This window comes from Pocillopora verrucosa, chromosome 3, assembly GCF_036669915.1.
Source record: "Pocillopora verrucosa isolate sample1 chromosome 3, ASM3666991v2, whole genome shotgun sequence".
Classification (NCBI taxonomy): domain Eukaryota; kingdom Metazoa; phylum Cnidaria; class Anthozoa; order Scleractinia; family Pocilloporidae; genus Pocillopora; species Pocillopora verrucosa.
Genome location: NC_089314.1, coordinates 28,545,748 through 28,563,850, shown reverse-complemented (window position 1 = coordinate 28,563,850; position 18,103 = coordinate 28,545,748). Strand labels below are relative to the sequence as shown.

At 37.5% G+C, this 18,103-nt stretch overlaps 1 protein-coding gene and 1 non-coding gene across 3 annotated transcripts; one reads left to right on the top strand and one right to left on the bottom strand.

Annotated features, from left to right (window-relative positions):
• The first annotated feature begins 8,534 nt into the window (after positions 1 to 8,534).
• Positions 8,535 to 8,607, top strand: Trnak-uuu (transfer RNA lysine (anticodon UUU)). Its single transcript has one exon. It is a non-coding gene; the product is annotated as a tRNA-Lys (tRNA).
• A 332-nt stretch (positions 8,608 to 8,939) lies between these two features.
• Positions 8,940 to 15,937, bottom strand: LOC131785734 (syntaxin-16-like). 2 transcript variants are annotated; one of them, XM_059102671.2, is made up of 10 exons: positions 15,705 to 15,937; positions 15,498 to 15,586; positions 14,034 to 14,052; positions 13,554 to 13,587; positions 13,083 to 13,189; positions 12,471 to 12,633; positions 11,436 to 11,548; positions 11,179 to 11,322; positions 10,694 to 10,774; positions 8,940 to 10,027 (listed from the first exon to the last, which is right to left on the bottom strand). In XM_059102671.2, the coding sequence occupies exons 1-10, from the start codon at positions 15,810 to 15,812 to the stop codon at positions 9,923 to 9,925; spliced, it is 963 nt and encodes a 320-aa protein (XP_058958654.1). In that variant the 5' UTR covers positions 15,813 to 15,937; the 3' UTR covers positions 8,940 to 9,922. The 2 variants fall into 2 exon arrangements, with proteins under 2 accessions (XP_058958654.1, XP_058958655.1); XM_059102672.2 differs by having other exon boundaries at positions 15,726 to 15,937.
• Positions 15,938 to 18,103: the final 2,166 nt, after the last annotated feature.

Below are 18,103 nucleotides of genomic sequence, written 5' to 3'. Positions count from 1 at the left end.
AAGCTATCAACTCTTAATCTCATTAGACTGTCAAAACGACCGATGAGCTTACCAAAAAAATTGACATGATAAAAATCAGGTAGTTTGAACTAGAAATAACATCGCCTAATGACTAAAGAGGTTCTTTATTATGCACGTAAACGCAGATTGCATAATATTTTATGTCAGCTCATAACTGACAAAGAAATAAATCAAACCAAAATACATGTGATTGCAAATTTTGATTAGTCCTTCCAGCACATGATCAGGTGTTCGATTCAGCAAATGAGCCCATTTTTCTCTGCACTCTATGCATACTTTTCATACTTTGCTTGTAGGATATCCATCTTTGGAAAATCCCCCTAAAATAAATTGACTTGGGAGGAATATTTGGCACAAGTTTTGAATGTAACCAGGAAATTGGACTTCAATACACAATGGTAATATTTCATTGTCTTTCATATGACAAAATATCGTGGAGACGCAAGAAGGCTACACTACCGTCATATCTACAGGAATACCTGTGCCTTCATGTCCTAATTTGAAAGGTCAAAATGTTAAGGGAAAATCACGTACCTGAAATTTTGCAAGAGATTTGAAAGTTTTAGTAAAAAAAATTGATAAGAAAAATGTATTAAAACTAAAGAGAAGCTCGGGTAGCAAACTGCAGGAAATCTCTTCTGCATTGTTACAAATACAGAAATAACTGTACTTTGATATCCTCGTTTGAAGGTTCGTATTGTCAAAGGAAAATCACGTACCCGACCTTTTGCAAGAGATTTAAAAGTCTTCATATGAAAAATTAATAAGAAAAATGAACGAAAATTAAAGAAAGAAATTCGGGTAGCAAACTTCAGGAAATCTCTTCTGCATTGTTACATTTACTAGAATGCCTGTATTTTCGTATCCTCGTTTGAAGGGTCGTATTTTCAAAGAAAAATCACGTACCTGACCTTTTGCAAGAGATTTTAAACGTTAGTGTTAAAGAAAAATTTAAAAGAATCTCAGGTGACAAAAGCACATGATAAAATCGGCTATAGTAGGGGCGTGGCGTCAGGAGGGCTCCAGGTGGTGTCCATATACGCACGTGCTTACCCTAAGAGATCAAAAAACATAAGACTTCTTAGCATTTATTAATGGTACTGGATACAGGTTATTTGCATGTATCATTTGCGAGAGTGTCTTCGATCGTAAAATCCGTCGGTTTGACAGAATTCTTCTAATTCGTTGTTTTAACTTCAGTGACAACAGAGTAAGATATAAAAAATGCCATTTAGTTTGATACAGAAGTTCTAACCCTAAAAACTTAACTACAACATGACAAATTGCACGTGCGTCCAGTCCCATGTTGCAGTCACCGGATGGAATAAGAGATAGAAAGGCAACAGATGGAATATACAGATAGAAGCCCCCAGTTTTACCCGAAATATACGAGACTCATCGGCTGACGTATCAGTTTGTCAACCTACGCTGCTGAACGAAGCTACTGCGGCACGAACTGATTATTAAAAACCCTTTTTCGCAGCGCTAGGAGTGAGGGTAGGCGTAATCTGTGACGATACATAGACATGAGCATTCAGCAATACCTGGCGCTGGTATCGACAATGTCATGGTAGCCTCGATTTCCGATGTCTTTTACCACCATATTTCAAGGCTATTTTAAGTACATTTATGTCAGATAATGACAAAACAGTAACTAACAGAAATTACGTTACAGAGTATTAAAACTAAGTTTTGTCGGCCTCCGTTCAATTAGGGAAATGAAGTTTTGTTTCAACCACACAATCGCTGTAGACCTTTTCTGGCAAAGCACACTTTCGCACAGATGCTATAAATGAAGGAAGACACACTGGCCTTCTGAGATTCGCGACTATTTACTGTACTTCCTCGGATATTGGCAAACCAAAAGACAAAGACAGTCATAAAGCAATCTTACATCGAACGCACATTTCAAATCCTCGACAGTTGTAACTGTTGTCATGACCCGTGCGGCACACGTGTTCTTTTATTGGAAAAATAATTAAAGAAACAAAACCATAAAAACAAGGAAAAAACAATTCCCACACGAGGGCCGTAGGTAAGGGTGCAAATATAGCCGTAGAAAGCAAAACAGACAAGATGGAAGATGAATGGAGAAAGAAATAAAGGGAGTGAGGGGCAGTTTCATGATAAAACGGCCTATTGAGTGTTAGGTTGGGCCGGACGCAAAAACAGATACTTTTGAATACTAAATTTAAAAAAAATAGGGAAAAAGAAAAGACTGAAAAAATAAAGACAAAAAAATAGTAAAACTTGCCACCGCCTGGAATCGATCCCTCGACCTTTCGCTCGCGGAGTCAAGCACATTCTCATGGTGCCAAGTAAGCAACAGTTGACAAGGAATGCTCCGTAAGTGGACGAAAAGTTTCAAAATATTAAGTCAGTTTAGTGACGCCGGTATCTCACCCCTTCACAATTCATTTCCGAGTGCAGAGGCCCACAGTCACTTTAACTTTTACGTATGTTCGCATCGTTTGCATGTGAATACTGTTCTAAGAATCGAGCTCAAATTACATCGGGGAAAGGGTAGTTTGATTTTCGTTGCACAATCGTTCCCTTTATTACAGCATTCAATGACTTATTTACTTAAAGCTATGCTTAGTTCGGGTAGCTTTTTTTCCGGCCCCTTTTAAGTAGCAGTTTTCGACGAATCGGCAACATGTCAGAAGGTTCCCAAAGAGTTCTTCCATCCCGCGGTCTCAACTAAAATTTTCTCTAAATCCTGTAATCCTGACGGTTTTTGAGTTATTGTGGGATTCGGGAAATAATCATTTAAACAAACCGAGAACCGGGATGTCCGTTGACGAGAATTTATTAAAAAATATCGATTGATCTTCTCAGTCTATGAGAAGCACCAGGCGCACAGGCTCTCTAGCTTTTAAGAGGTGGTCGAGCTGGTCAGCGACACTCTTCAATTATTGCGCGGGAATGAAAATTATACCAGAAGCGAGGTTGCCAATTTACCAAAAATTCTCAATGGCTCACAAGGTAACGTCGCATCTAAGAGTACTGCGTCAATTGAAATGCTTACCAGCCTTGAAAACCTCCAGAAAGTCTCAGAATTATACCGATATGACGCTCTTAATCTGTTGAGCTGTATGACGCCAGACGTGGAGAATATACACTCGGCAGTGCATCACAAAGATCAACTTTTCTCGGTGTAAGATTACGCAAAAAACTTTGGAAATGCAGCCAAATTAAGGCTTTAAGAGGACAATCCATTCTGTAGCCGAACGTGTGATGATCTTGTTGGCCATACCGGTAATTCAACCGTTCCTCCTGTACCGATGGCAGCACAAAGTATACAGAGGATGAGGGACTGGGCATAAACATTTATTGCAGCATTGCGTCAGCGCTCTGTCAGACAGGAAGCAACGATGGCAAGAGCTGGAACTCCCACGTCGTTTTCCAGAGAGAAATTCAGCCGGGCGAACCGGCTGATCCCAGGCTGGTGACCTTTTAAACAAAGATTTCCTGTTAATACAGTAAAATCTTCCGCACTTTTTAAGAAATGGCTATGACAAATACGACAGCGTCTGCTTTCATATAGGAATGTTAATCCTCCTCCATAACGCTGGGTTTTTCAGGATAAAAGAAAAGTATTTAGTTCGGCAATATAGTATAAGCTTTGTACTTCAGCTTTTACGATACTGTTTCTTAATACAGAGCATTCTTTTAAAGAGCTCAATGCAACAGTTTCCTGGAATTGTTTACGCGCGTTGTTATGCTCTGATGAACCTGCGCAGCCGCAAGAGATAATCATGATGATAACGAGACATCGTTTTCATTTGTCTGGTTTGATCCCTACTTGGAGGAACTAGAGTTTCAGTTTGAAGCTCACTGAGTCAAAGGAAAAACTTGAAGGAAAAAGCCTCGCGATGATTTGGAATTCAACCCAGCAGAGTAGACTGCAGGAGAGAAGAAAATTGCCGTTATCAAAGCCGTTCATTCTCGAAAGCTAAAACGCTTGTTGCACTTGGTGTGTGCTAATGATCTGCAACATTACCTTGGCCGCAGGATACTGTGACTCCCATTCCGGGAAATCAAGAATTTTGTTTTTGACTTGCAATTAGCCAATCAATGAAGTAATGGAAATTCTCAGAAAATGCCACAAAAATAGGTTCCTTCCAGTATTTTCCCAACAGCTTAATTATTTGTTCGTGCCTTTCTAGAATTGATACCAAGAAGCCAGAGAAGATGAACGAAAGAGAGCTATGCGGAGTGGTCTGCCTCATGCGGCCAAATTTTATCGACATCCTCAAACGTAACGAGGCTGATGGGAAAGTGTTTTCAGTAACGACTTTTGATGGCAGTGACACAATCCACGTTCGAGTTGCAAGGACAGACAAGAGTGACAAGTCTGTCCAAAAAGATATCTCGACGAGCGCTACATTCAAAGAGTTTAAGGAGCTACCCAGAAATTATGCAAAACTTCATCAGATGGGATTGTCATCAGACATCGTCCCAATTGCAAACATGTTAGCGAAAGTTGCCCTTCTGGAATTGTGTCGTGGTGAAAACACTGCATTTACCTCTTTGGAGGAAGATCTCATGCGGCCAAATTTTATCGACATCCTCAAACGTAACGAGGCTGATGGGAAAGTGTTTTCAGTAACGACTTTTGATGGCAGTGACACAATCCACGTTCGAGTTGCAAGGACAGACAAGAGTGACAAGTCTGTCCAAAAAGATATCTCGACGAGCGCTACATTCAAAGAGTTTAAGGAGCTACCCAGAAATTATGCAAAACTTCATCAGATGGGATTGTCATCAGACATCGTCCCAATTGCAAACATGTTAGCGAAAGTTGCCCTTCTGGAATTGTGTCGTGGTGAAAACACTGCATTTACCTCTTTGGAGGAAGATCTGGATGGCTCATTCTACATGTGGGCTAATCGCAGAGAGCCAGAGTTCTCTTGGTATTCTGAAGATAGCTTCCACCGGTCTAACGAGCCTGCAGTTCTGAGGTGGTATCAACTGCAAAGCAGAAGAAGACCCGACTGCATGATCTGTCAAGACATGGAAGGCAGTGCGAAAAACAGAGACTTTTTCACCTCCGAAGGATCTTAGTGTAACTCCGAATACAGTTTGAAGAATATACCAAAAATGTCTTAATCGATAAAATCATCATCAAATTCTGTAGTGGGGTGACGTTACTCAGTTATCTTTGAGTTCTTGGCCGGTCTACGCAAAATTCAGTTTTTTATGAAGTAAACAGCGATAGGCCTCGCCTTTTTTTCCGCATGTCTAGTTATACCAAGGAGAACATGATCAGAACATAAGATTACTTCTATAGCCAATCTGAACCGCAAAAGTTTACAAAAAAAGGCCAATGAAAACTCAAAACAAATGAAAAAAAGCTGAAGCCTAAAGCGCTGAGTAACTAAAGGTACCAAGTAGAAACTTGTTTTAGAGTAATTTTCAATAAGAGAAAAAAAATCAAAGTAAAAAAACCACAACCAAACAAAAAGAGGTTAAATCATCATTAACCAATGAGAACTCAAAGCAGAAACAGGCAACCTGTGACCTAGCTATGCATTTAATTGGTTGAGAGTGTGGTGTGAGTTTTAAGACCAATCACTAAGAAAGTGAAGCAAAACCAAACCAATTCCAGATAACGTTTTAACACTCAATCACTGACTTGGTTTGTTAAGAAGGTGGCACGAGTTTTACCAACCTATCACTGAGTATTTTAGAACAAAGTCAACACAACCTTTAATTTTTCCACATTATTGACTCTGGTCTCCCTAATTTATTAATCAGTTCAACCCTTTAACCCTAAAGTGTAACTGGCCCATAATTCCCCCTTGGATCAAACGTAAAGGTCATGAGAAGAAAGGAAATGATCATGAATTCAAGGAGCTACTGATTGTCAAAGAAATTCTCCCAGGAATTGTAAAGAGACAGTGTGGAGAATATGAATACCAGTGCTAAGGTGTAAAGGGTTCACCCTTTAACTCCCATAAGTGATGGAGACAGAAATTCTCCCTTTAATATCAATACAATATCAACCAGATAGGTGATGAGAACAAAGAAAAATATCAATTTGTGGATAATTAGTTGATCCAATACTAAATTCTCTGACCTAACATTATGAGAATTGTATGGTTGACAATAAGGAGAAAGACAAATTTGATTTGAGTTAAAGGGTTAAGTGATGAGACAATACCTTACATTAGAAAGGAAACACAAACTAAAACAAATATTTCTATTTTCACTTCACCAAAAAATGCATAAATATGGGTACTACTATAATATTTTTCACAATCAAACAGTTATCATATTTGTGAACAGTAGCTCTTAAGTTAAGAAAGGTTTGTAAACATGTTTGTGTTGATTTAACAATATGATACACCCTATTTGCACTGAAATCTGCTTCATCAGAAATTGAGATATTATAATTAATCAAGATTTAGACTAATGGGATGGAACAATGGTAAGTCTTGTGCTTGGCATAAATTCTTTGCTTAAAATAAACTTTTGAAACTTGATATTGATGACAACAATAACTGAAATAATTTTAAAACTCATGATGTGACACCATACATAAAAGATATGATGACAAATCCTTCACATTTGAACTCCCAAAAGTCTCTTTCTACAAGGCATGACAAATTGAAGGTAATGAATAAGAGATGTCCTAATCATGCCAGTTCACTGTACAAGTCCTGGGTGAGGCAAAATTTCTTTGTGTCTCAATAGACAGGTTTAGCCTGCTGAGTGGGCAAGATTCCAAACCTCCTCTTTAGTGTCACTCTGTGGCGTGAGTACTTGTCATCTGGAGAGAAGCGAGCTGAGGAAAAAGAGAAGAGATTAAGAGTCAAATTCTCACATAATATGAATATTATTTTGCATACATCTCACAAAACTAAAATGATGGGAGAACTCCTCATCTCACAACCATACAAGATTTTCCATGAAAATTATGGCACACAACTATAGTCCTTCTCTTGGTAGATAAGCTGTATAAGACACCATGCCACTGCAGATTTCAATATAAGAATGTAAATAGTTGCCAAAAGAGGAAAGCAAGTGTTTCAAGTAATTTTGTGCACTTTCCATTTCATACCAAATAAGTTTTCAGGAAACTCTTTGAGAAACTCTGCCAAACATTTACTAACATCCCAGCCATGCAAATGAGGATTTTCATTTACTGTAATCTTCTTCAAAAAAGCAGAGTCATAAGCTCAAAGGAATAAGGGGTTTAAAGAATCAGAACAGTTTTGTTTCCTTCTGATCACACTTATGGTTCCACCGCTCATGATCTACTCAAAACTAAATTGTTGGAGTTAGTGGTTTGCAAGCAGAACCAGAAGAGCCAACCAATCACAGGGCGAGTTCTCAGGTCATCCTAAGGCAGTCCAGTGAACAAATAGATTAAAGTTGCCATCGTCTGTTCAGTAATAGATCACAGATAATGTCAAAATGTGCTAAGAACAAAAAAGTGGCACACATGGTGCAGCCGAGTGTGTCACTGATGTTCTTACCACATTTTTACGTCCTCTGTGATCTATTACTGAACAGTCGCACAGCAACTTGGAATCTATTTGTTTTATACAATAAAGAATTGAAAAAAGTTTTAATAATGACGTCATCTATACGTCTGTCCTCCAATAGATCATAAGTGAGAACCAATCAGAATGCGTGCATATTTGAGCTTATTATACAATTTTTATTGGATCATAGGCGATGGAGTCGTAAGCGGCATCGACAGCTTTCTTCCGATTCCATTTGTTTAATTTTCACGAGTATGTATCGTTCTGTGTTTCTGACTACTGCTCTGAATCCGTCGTAAGAAAAAACTCGCCTTATAAAGAACATAACATGAGGTTGTGCTGTTAGCATTTTAATTTTGAGCATCTCTCTACATGGTATATTTAACGGAGGGCCACACTTTAATTTTATTGACAATATTCATTTCGTGATTACCAATAAACTTCTGTGCTTTAACAGAGGTGAACAAGTAAACTAATTTGAGAGAAAAAAAGACGAAATCGTGTAAATTCCCAAAATCCACGGGTGCGATCTCACATGCAGCGATACATTTTGGGAACCATCGCGGTTGAGAATCGTAGATCAGATCAACAATTGTTATTAAAAACATTACCTGGATGAGCGGACTTTGTTGGTTGACCCAATGGATCGATTTTCTGCAAAACAAGAGATTTTTCGTTCCAAATGACTCGGTTTACATTTTGTCACTAGAATTTGCTTTAGACTGTACACGCACGTGGAATCATTACAAGCAATTATCACACTTGAAACCAGTTTCCCACAGGCGCATAAAAACGTTGAACCGATCCTCTAGTTACCTTCAGTGTATAAACTCGCTTCCCTTCGTTGTTGAGATAGTACATAAGATGCATTTTGTTGAAAAAAACCTCAAGTCGCTCCTCGAAAGAAGATTCTGTTAAGGTCAGGAGACAAGAGATGCCTCGTCATGATGTTGCAGCTCAGCTTTCGGGTGCTATGTCAAAGTAATATGTAATTAATTCAATTCCATTTAAAATAAGTGAGCCCGGTTAGCTCAGTCGGTAGAGCATCAGACTTTTAATCTGAGGGTCATGGGTTCAAGTCCCATATCGGGCGCGCTAAACATTTTTCTTTTTCTTCTTACTTCTGCCAGAAAAAGTCGGTATGCTATTACTCATAGAGAGAGAGGGAAAAACTAAATAAGAAAGGGAAAAAACCTAATGACAAGAAATATAACGTAGTGGAGGTCGTGATGTCTGAAGCACCGATAAATACTTTATGAGCTTGCTCTAGAGATATAAATACATCACAAGTTTTCCCTTTCCCTGCCCTTCACATACGTCTTTCTATGGGTTTATGATCCCTGGTTTAAGTTATCAAGACTGCCCAACCCTCCTTCCCCCTGTTACCACCGCTACCAAGACACAACCAACGCCAACAGTAAAATATTTTCTTTATAACACCTCTCACTTCGTCTGTTCTCAATACAGTCTGTAATTATAATAGGAGAGTAAGATTGAAGATTAAAGAACTAAGAAATGAACTTCAAAAGAAGTATTTACGTTCATGTGTGATGGGAAATCACAATTTTTCCGAGAGAAATGAAAATTTTTCAGAAAACCTTCAACTTCTGCTTTCAGCTTAGCTTCACTGATCGTTTCACTCTTTACCTTAAAAAACCAGGCTGAGTAGTAAGTAGTACGGTATTATGATCAATGTCAGTATCTGTGCAACTGCACATCTACCCCTCCCCTAAACCAACATTGACCCTAACTTGTTATCTGTTAATTGTTGTTTGGTTACAGAGGGGCTGATGAATTTTTTTGTATAGTTTAGCTAATGCAATGGCAGCATAAGTTGTACAGTCATTTTTATCTTGTTTTAAAGTTTTTGTTCTTGTATTTTTATTCAAACAGAATCCTTTTGCCAACAGCACTTATGCAATAGAGTGCTATCCTGTAAAATTATTCATTACTGTTAAAGAAAATGTTGTTGTTCATCATGGCTTTAAAAATGAACGAATGTTTTATCACTTGTCACACGATGTAGGAGTCAGACCTAGTCAATTGTGCATTGATGGCAGTTGAAAAGTTACAATCAATACATGGTTGATAAGCCTGACTTTTACATCACAAGACCACTGATTAAACAATCATTTACATTCATTATTATAATCATAATTATTAACATGAAACAACTGATTTCTAGGCAAGACTTCCCTGACCTTCAACCATATAACTGTTTTTGACTCACAGTTACCATGGACAGGATAAACAGTGCTGTAATTAAAAAACCTATTGTAACTCCTTCCAAATGCAAAAACCTAAATTTTCCTTTGACTTAACCATACATAATGTATTTTTTATCAAATATACAAATTAATATGAAACAACCTAATATAAAGGGAATGGATGGACCAAACACATGCTCATTATGAAGCTTTTGTGATTACAAGCGCTAAAAGCATGATAATTACAGTAACTGCTAAAAGAATTATACACAACATCTTGCGTGAGGATTTCTGGTGCTTTTCACCCTGAAATAAAATAAAATGTGATATAATTTAGAAGCTCTAAACTGCAAATGCTGTCAAATCAGGCTAAGCTGTAAAATACTATGAGTGATTGACCAAGAGGAGAGATTTGATGTTTTGCCTTATGGATCTGTGACATTTGAAATTCTCATTTAAGTATACCTGATGAGTGAATATCTTTTAAAATTGGTGCATAAAACAGGATCAGGACCACCCTTTCCTACCCTGTTCAAAGCAAATTCAAGACCACCAGCTTACTGGCTAAGAATGGACAAATCAACAAGCTAAGGAGTGTTCCCTTAAATAAAACCCTGAATAGACCTAACTTAATAAAAAAAAACTTATAGCAGCTGGACTGGTGCATCATAAACAGATCTCAAGACTGAGTCTTTTAAGAATTGCAAACTTTCTAAACAAAGGTCCTAACACAACTTAAACCAAGATTATTGAAAGTGACAATTTTATTTTTAGCTTGTCAGGAGCAGTGGGTAAAAAAGGGAATTTCAGCAGAAGATCCAAAACAGGTTCAAACTAGGGTAGATGATGGAGCACATGTCTGAAAACTGATTCAGGAGAAGTAATGAAATTAGCTCTATAAGAAGAACACAGAGCCCACTTGACCCCAAAACATCTTTATTCATTAATCCTCAGCCAGTATATTACACCAACCTTTCTAAGCTGCTCCAAGCCCTCTTCAACTTTCACAGCCGCTTGTTCTACATTGTAATCTATTCTATCCAAAATTGAACCCTGCAAAGATAATTTCCATCATTAGCCAGTTACCAATGGTTAACTTGGATAAATAGATGCAATTCCCCCTGGAATTTTGTCATAACCAGTACTGCTAACTAATCAGATAAAGAGATGTGGGCAGAAGGTGGTGGCACAAGAGGTGCTGCATTACCTTGCATATGTTTCTGCAAGATGCAAAATACCAGAACAAAGGAAGAGAAAAAAGTTTACAAATCGTTGCTCCATCTGGCCCTTCCACTCAGTCAGTACTTTAGGTATAAATAAAGTAATACAATATATAATACAAAATATAAAACAGCCTAAGCACAATTTGACAGCCAATTCTCATAAAATGCACTTGTGTTTTGACTAACTTGAGAAAGTTTATTCCTACAGAAGACAGTAAGCCTCGTTTGCCTTACCTGTTCTACAATCATGGTAGCAAGGTCTCTAAAAATTTCATTAAGCTCTGATATTGACTGAACTATAGACTGGATTTCTTTTTCTCTCTGCTCAATTAAAGCTGTGTTCTCCTCTGCCAACCTCATCTGGTCTGATGTAAAACCCTGCAAAAGAGGTGTTCATAATCTCATGGTTGGTTGGCTTATTTTTTAAGACTTGCAAATGAATCTTTTGTTGCTAAATTTCCTTAGTTAGATCAGAAGCTGCTTCAACTCACCCTGTCATAAAGTTCATCATCTTCAACTACATCTTCATTCATGAGTGCACTACTAGTGGCAGGTAATCCTGTATCAAAATATTGTCTTTCCCTTTCTTCCCGGTTCTTTAGTCCTGAGAGATAATTAGGACAAAAAGGTATTCCTAAATAGAATAATCTTTGAAAAACCTGTTAGAGACCTTTCAGACTGTAAGTTGTACAAAGCATGTATCAACATTTTCTTCAATGATGAGGCAAATGCCTGATTTTGTACAGAATAGAATGGCACTCCATAGCAAGCAGCCACCATTAATAAGGCACCTTTTTTAAGGACACACCATGTGTTCATGCTATGTGTCTACATTTCTCAATAAGAAGTATTGCAGGAAGGTGCATTAGCAAAGAAAATTACCCAGCAGTTGAGAAATTAATTCATCAAGCTGACACAAGGGCACTTAACCCTTTAACTCCCAGATCAAATTTGTAATTCCCTTTACTGTCAACCATACAATTCTTACAATGTTAGTTCAGAAAATTTAGTATTGCATCAACTAATTATCCCCAAATTTATATTTTTCTTTATTCTCATCACTATCTGGTTGATATTGTATTGCAATTGTAAGGAGGAATTCTGTCTTGCTCACTCATGGAAGTTAAAGGGTTAACATACATACACTTAACATGTCAGAGATCAGAGGTCAGAGATAACTGGTGGGGTAAGTTTATTCAAATAGAGTTTATTGGCTAACACTTTTAAAGTATTTGCAGTTGAACACTTAAGTGTGTCATTGAATAACTTAAACAGTAAAAATCAATACTTGTCTAACATTCTTCTCATGGTTTTATGGCCATAATTTGGCAGGCAATCCCTATTCTCAGTCGCCGACATATTTTGTCCACTACCTTTTAGTGATATCATACTGCATTGGTTGGGGTTAACCTTATGTTTTGATGCAAAGAAATTGTCACAAGCCATGTAAAGGGGTGCAATTGAAGAAAACACTTTTTATCAGAAAAGAAGACAAATTTCACAATAACTATTTAACAAAAGCTTACTTTTCAAATAAGATGACTGCCCTTTTCTGAAATTGGTAGAGAGTTCTTGTAGACTAACAGCTAATGAAGACATGACATTTTTTAGAAGACGATGTTCTTGTTTAGATGAATTTCTACTTTGGCGTCCTATTCTCTGAATAGAGCCTTGACATTGATGGAACATCTATCACAAACAAACAAACAAACAAAAGAGTTAAACAGCTGTTCAGTTATTAGCTACAGCCGTGACAAAATTCCTTACTGTGTACCTGTGTAATTTGAGTATTTATAGAAGCTATAGTTTGTAAGTCTGTACCCAAGCCAAGTAGCCCATCCAGTTGCAGCTTATCCCAGTTTCCATAGCATGAGGTGACTAGGAGTATCACCACTCCCCCCTGGATGAGATGCCAGTCCATCACAAAGTTATCCCCCCCCATTTCATTAGGCTTCCCTGACAATTTACGGGTACCCATTTATACTCTTAGTGGAGAGAAGCACTGTGAGAGTAGAGAGTTTTGCCCAAAAACACAACACAATGACCCAGCCAGGTCTTGAATTTGCACCTCTCTACCTGGAGTCAGGTGCACCAACCATTAGGCCAACATGTCTCCCTCCCCTCCTTATAAAGTGTACCTGTGTTATTTCCTTTGTTGTTATTTCTATTGTTTGTTCTTCATCCACACTGTCATCAAGGGTTGGTCTATTCAGATGGCGATCGTGAAGAGTAGCCAGTTCTTGCACTGATGGGAAAAATAAGAGATTGTACAGTCAGGATATTTCACAAGCAAATTGGAAATGGCAAAATTAACTTAAGACAGCCATGGAATAATGTTCCTGAACTTGACAGAATCCTTGCTTATATTGTTGCTAATAACAGTGCTGCAACAGTACTTTGCTCTCATTACCAAATGTTGTTAGTCAATCAAATGACAAGTCTAAACAATTAGGATAAAGATTCATTTGTTTCTAAGCTAATCAGAATTAAGGCAGTTTATAACATAAATGAGTGAGAATTTGTAACCTTGGACCTCAATCAAGCCCAGAAATATCACCGTTATAATAACCTTAATTTAAAAGTTATAGTTTAATCAGAATTCAACTCACTTCTTTGTTTTATTTTAGTGATTTCATACTGAATCTAAAAAGTAAAAAAATAAAATGCAAATTCAATCAGTGTTAAATTATACACATAGAGATCATTACTTAAAAGTATATTGTTAAAAACACCATAGGATATTTATTGGCGTCACCTAGATTGTTTTTGATAGCTTGAAAGGTTACATATACATGACACAACACAAATTAAGACACCATTAACATTCTGATTCACCAGCATTAAGATGCACGTTCAGAAAGAAACACCTAATAATGTTCAAATTATTTACAAATCTCATGGTACACTTATTGTGCAAAAAAAAAAAAGTCTGAAAGTAACATGAAACAAAATCTTCCCTTGTAGATTTTATGATAATTCTGAATCCAAAGTTACCAAAGGACATTTCAGAGATTACAACAGTTTACAACATTCAGTTACTTTTTCTATTCTGATGACATCGACAATCACAAAGCGAAAAGAAATCTTACCTCCTCAACAACATCAACCCTATAGCAGTGAACAAGGTAAAACACAGTTGAATTATCACATATTATAAAAATTAACATTTAAAGAGTAAAGCGCTAATCTTCAGGGACATGGGTTAACTCTTTGAACCCTAACATCAGTATCTATATTCTCTATACTCCTCTCTACACATTTCCCTTAGTACAGACAAGGAGAATTTGTTTAACAGTCAAAGCTTTGTAGGTTGAACATCATTCCTTTCATTATCCTGATCTTAATGGAAGATTCAGCAGTAGAACTGTAAGGAGATATTAGATGCTGATCATTCTTGGGGTTAACCCTTAAAATCCCAAGATCTGATTTTTGATTCTCCCTTCTAGTTGCTACACAATTTCTTGTTAATAAGTTATGAGAATTCGGTGTTAGATCAAGATAACAACTTCAACCTCATTAGTTTGAATATTCTCATCACCTTTTCACTGGATATTGTATGGATATTATAGAGAGAAGTTACATGTTAATCACTTCTGGGAGTTAAAGGGTTATTTTAAAAGGGTTGATACTCTTGAAAGACACAGTGTAGCTATAAAATTTGAGATTATACTTCTTGGTGGGAAGAGATATTTTTAAAAAAAGTATATAGATTGGATAAATCAGATTTTATGTAAGTTACAGTTCAGTGAACACTTTGCACAGTTGGACCATCATCTTATGTTTTTGATTTTTTTTCTCAGTGGAGAAAAAACTTTTGACTTTTGTAAGATACACTTGGCTACAGTTACAGAATACTGAAACACTAAATCAACTAACAAGAAATTCTCACCCTCAACTGATACATTAGTATTTATGTCAAGTAAAAGTGATGTTACAATAACTTGAAATATATTTTCTCAGTTCCAGGTACATCACCATAACCCTCAAGGAAAACACGCACAAACTGGTTTCAAATGTGTGGTTCAAAATTTACTCTAGGATATAAATTTTTCCCAAACAGTTTGATTTTAATTGTGTGCAATGATGAAAATGAGTACAAGAAAAGTCGTGTATATGAAATAAAACTGGTGAGAAAACAATTCACTTCCGAAAAAAAAAGCACCTCGAAGGGGTCCAGTTCATCAGGAAAGCTGGAGATGAAATTTAAAGTAATTTCTATGTGAAATTATGATATTTGACTGCCGTTGATCGTTAAGAATTCTTCATTAGATCGTCTTGTTATCATGTTTACAGTGTATTTCAATTTTCTGTGTAATGACAACACTCACTCAATTAGATGAAATACAATAAGACTCCAATTGGGACACAATGCTTTTTCCAGAGATTGGCGCTATGATATTAACTTCCTTTAGAAAATTTAAATGCAATACACGAATGTTCAATTGAGGTTAAAAACAAGAAAAATCGATCACGTTATCGTGTGTTTTAAACTCCAGTTTTCATTGTACAAATATGTGCAATATGTAAATAGCGAGAAACGAAACTATACACACCATTGAGGCGGTAAAGAACTAATTCCTCCGGCCTGTACGCCGAGTTCCAGATCACTGGTTCTTCTAACAAGGGCAACGGTATCATCGTCCTGTTTCAATCCGTACAAAAAAGAGGCGTCAGTATGTAGCTTGTTTAAGATTATGGCGTGTTCTTACAGTAAATAGCACGGTGTTTGTTCGTAAGGTTCGTGGAATGATGTATACTACCCCTGGACTATCACAACGTACACCAGAGTCACCCAACGAATATGCCTTGAAGCGGCTGATTTCGGTGCGAAGATTTACGTAAGTATCCGTCAGATTCCTTGTAGCCATCGCCACAACAATGTTCCATCGACTTTCTGATATAGGAGAGTCTCAGTTCAGCGCGGCCAAAGAGAGAGATTGTTTCGGTATGTGACAAGGTAAAGGATCAAAGATCCGCCATATTTAATCACACAGCTGCGAAATTTGGCCGCGAGAGGCTGGGTAGAGCGCTTCGTTAGTCTTTCCGACGGACCGACAGTTTCCGAAGACCCCTCTGAAAACTTCGTGATGAAGGCCGAAACACTCGTTTCAATCTGAAAGCTTATCGATAAACCTTGTAGAAACGTATACAGTACGAATTAATGAACCAAACTTACGAAATCAGTCCAATAATTTCCAGGTCGGACCCGATATTGGAGGTGGTCGTTCCTGAATCGTAGAAATAGATCGAAATGTGATCTCCAGACAAGCTTTGACATGGTTCCTACATCCGGTGATTGAATAACCAAGGCTGTTGTTTTTGGCTTACAACGGCGACCTCCATCATCGCAATCTTATCGGTAATGTGTTTTGCCTAAACAAGATTCTCGTATGATCTAAACGTGTCCCATTTCGGAAGACATGATAAATTGTAGAAAATCAACAGTTCGAATCAACTCTTACGCGCTCTTTTGTCTTTTCACTAGGCACCTGTCAAAAAGTTAGTCACACTTTTACTACCCAACAGGTATTAAAAACTGCAACAAGAGTGAGCTGGTGGCCCATACAGTCGACGTTAAAAAGAAAAAAAAGATTTGCGTGCTCGAGTTTTTATGTATAACGTTAAGTAATTGCGGTCTACCAAATGCACGCAGGAGGAATATCTTTTCGGGGCGGAGGGGATACCAAGTTGTTTTTCCTCTTCTTAATGGCAGCTCTTTGTCATCTTTCCAGCATTTTCCTTGGTTTATAACATGTTTTCTTGGTAATGTGTGCAGTTTATATCGCAATTGTCACGCCAAATGTATTTGTATAAGTAAAGTAATAGTGCTCCCGTACATGTGAGTTGCGAGGTAGAAGATTTCAGAAAAAAAAAAGAAAGGAAAAAAAAAAATACCAGATTTCGCGCGTTTTTATGCACAAATCAGTTGCGACTAATCTTTGGTAGGAATACCACAGAAAACCTAAACAAAAACCTCGACTGGCCCCTTATCTCAAACACACAGACATAACAATAAATGGATAAAAATCTTAGAGGTTTCATTTATAGGAATATGCCAACTGCATAGTCTGATGAATAGATTAAAAGTTCTTCAGATAAATGGCGGAAAAACTTGTAAGGATAGATTTAAATTCTTAGTTTTGTTACTATTGATAGCAAATATTACAAACGGGCAAAAAAAATTCGAATACGATCTTTTTACCTCCCGCTGTTCTTGACATCAGGTAATGAGGCATTTGATTGAATCAGACTTGCCATTTCCCACCGAGACATGAGATCACCTTGCTTGCAGCACAGCAGCACCATTCAAAGCGCAATGATAGCTAAAACTTTTGCTGTCTCCCGCAGAAAAATGTGTTTGGTGTGACCCTTAAATTCCTCTAGCTTGTCTCACATGTGAAAGATAATTCACATATTTTACTATTTCACTTCTTTTCAGTCCAAGGTTCACTGAAATAATTGCTGTTTGTACTTTGGAACGGGATGGAAACCGGTTTACAGGTGCTCCAAGATTTCGGATCTTCCATTTTATCTTGGCTCTTTTGTAAATTATGTACGGGTTAAAATTGCCAAGTTTTCACGTTCAGACAAATGCTTTTGCAGCAATGCTAGCTTTACGCAATGTTTCTGCGCGGGTATCCTCATTCAATAATTTCGTAGCACGTAGCCTAAGTGTAGTCCTACCCTCCCCCACCAAGGTGAAACGGGGGGAGGGTAGGGCTACACGTGGGCTATTCATTGCGTGACCATCGTGAATTTGGTTTACACGTGAAACTGAGAAATGTCTAAGTAGAACAGTTCACTGAGAGCACGATAGTTTTGGTTGGAGTTTGCCCTTCCAGTCTCTAATCAGCTGTGACTGATTTTTGAGTGTAATTAAAACAAAACATTTTAAAGCAACAACACCTTTTCTTGACCTCTTATCTCGAAAAAAACTTAAGAGGTTTTCGCGCCCAAACTAATCCCAGTCAAGCGAGGACAGGGGGTTTGTGTTCTCGACCTGGTCGTACAATTCAATTGTTCTTCTTCCATAATTATTGGAAGGATTACTTTTCAAGTTCACCGTCTATCTCTTGATTGGCTAATGCCTCGAAAGGTGAAACTATTAACATAAGTAGGCCATCAAGAATATTTTAATTTCCATTGGGGATTACAACTT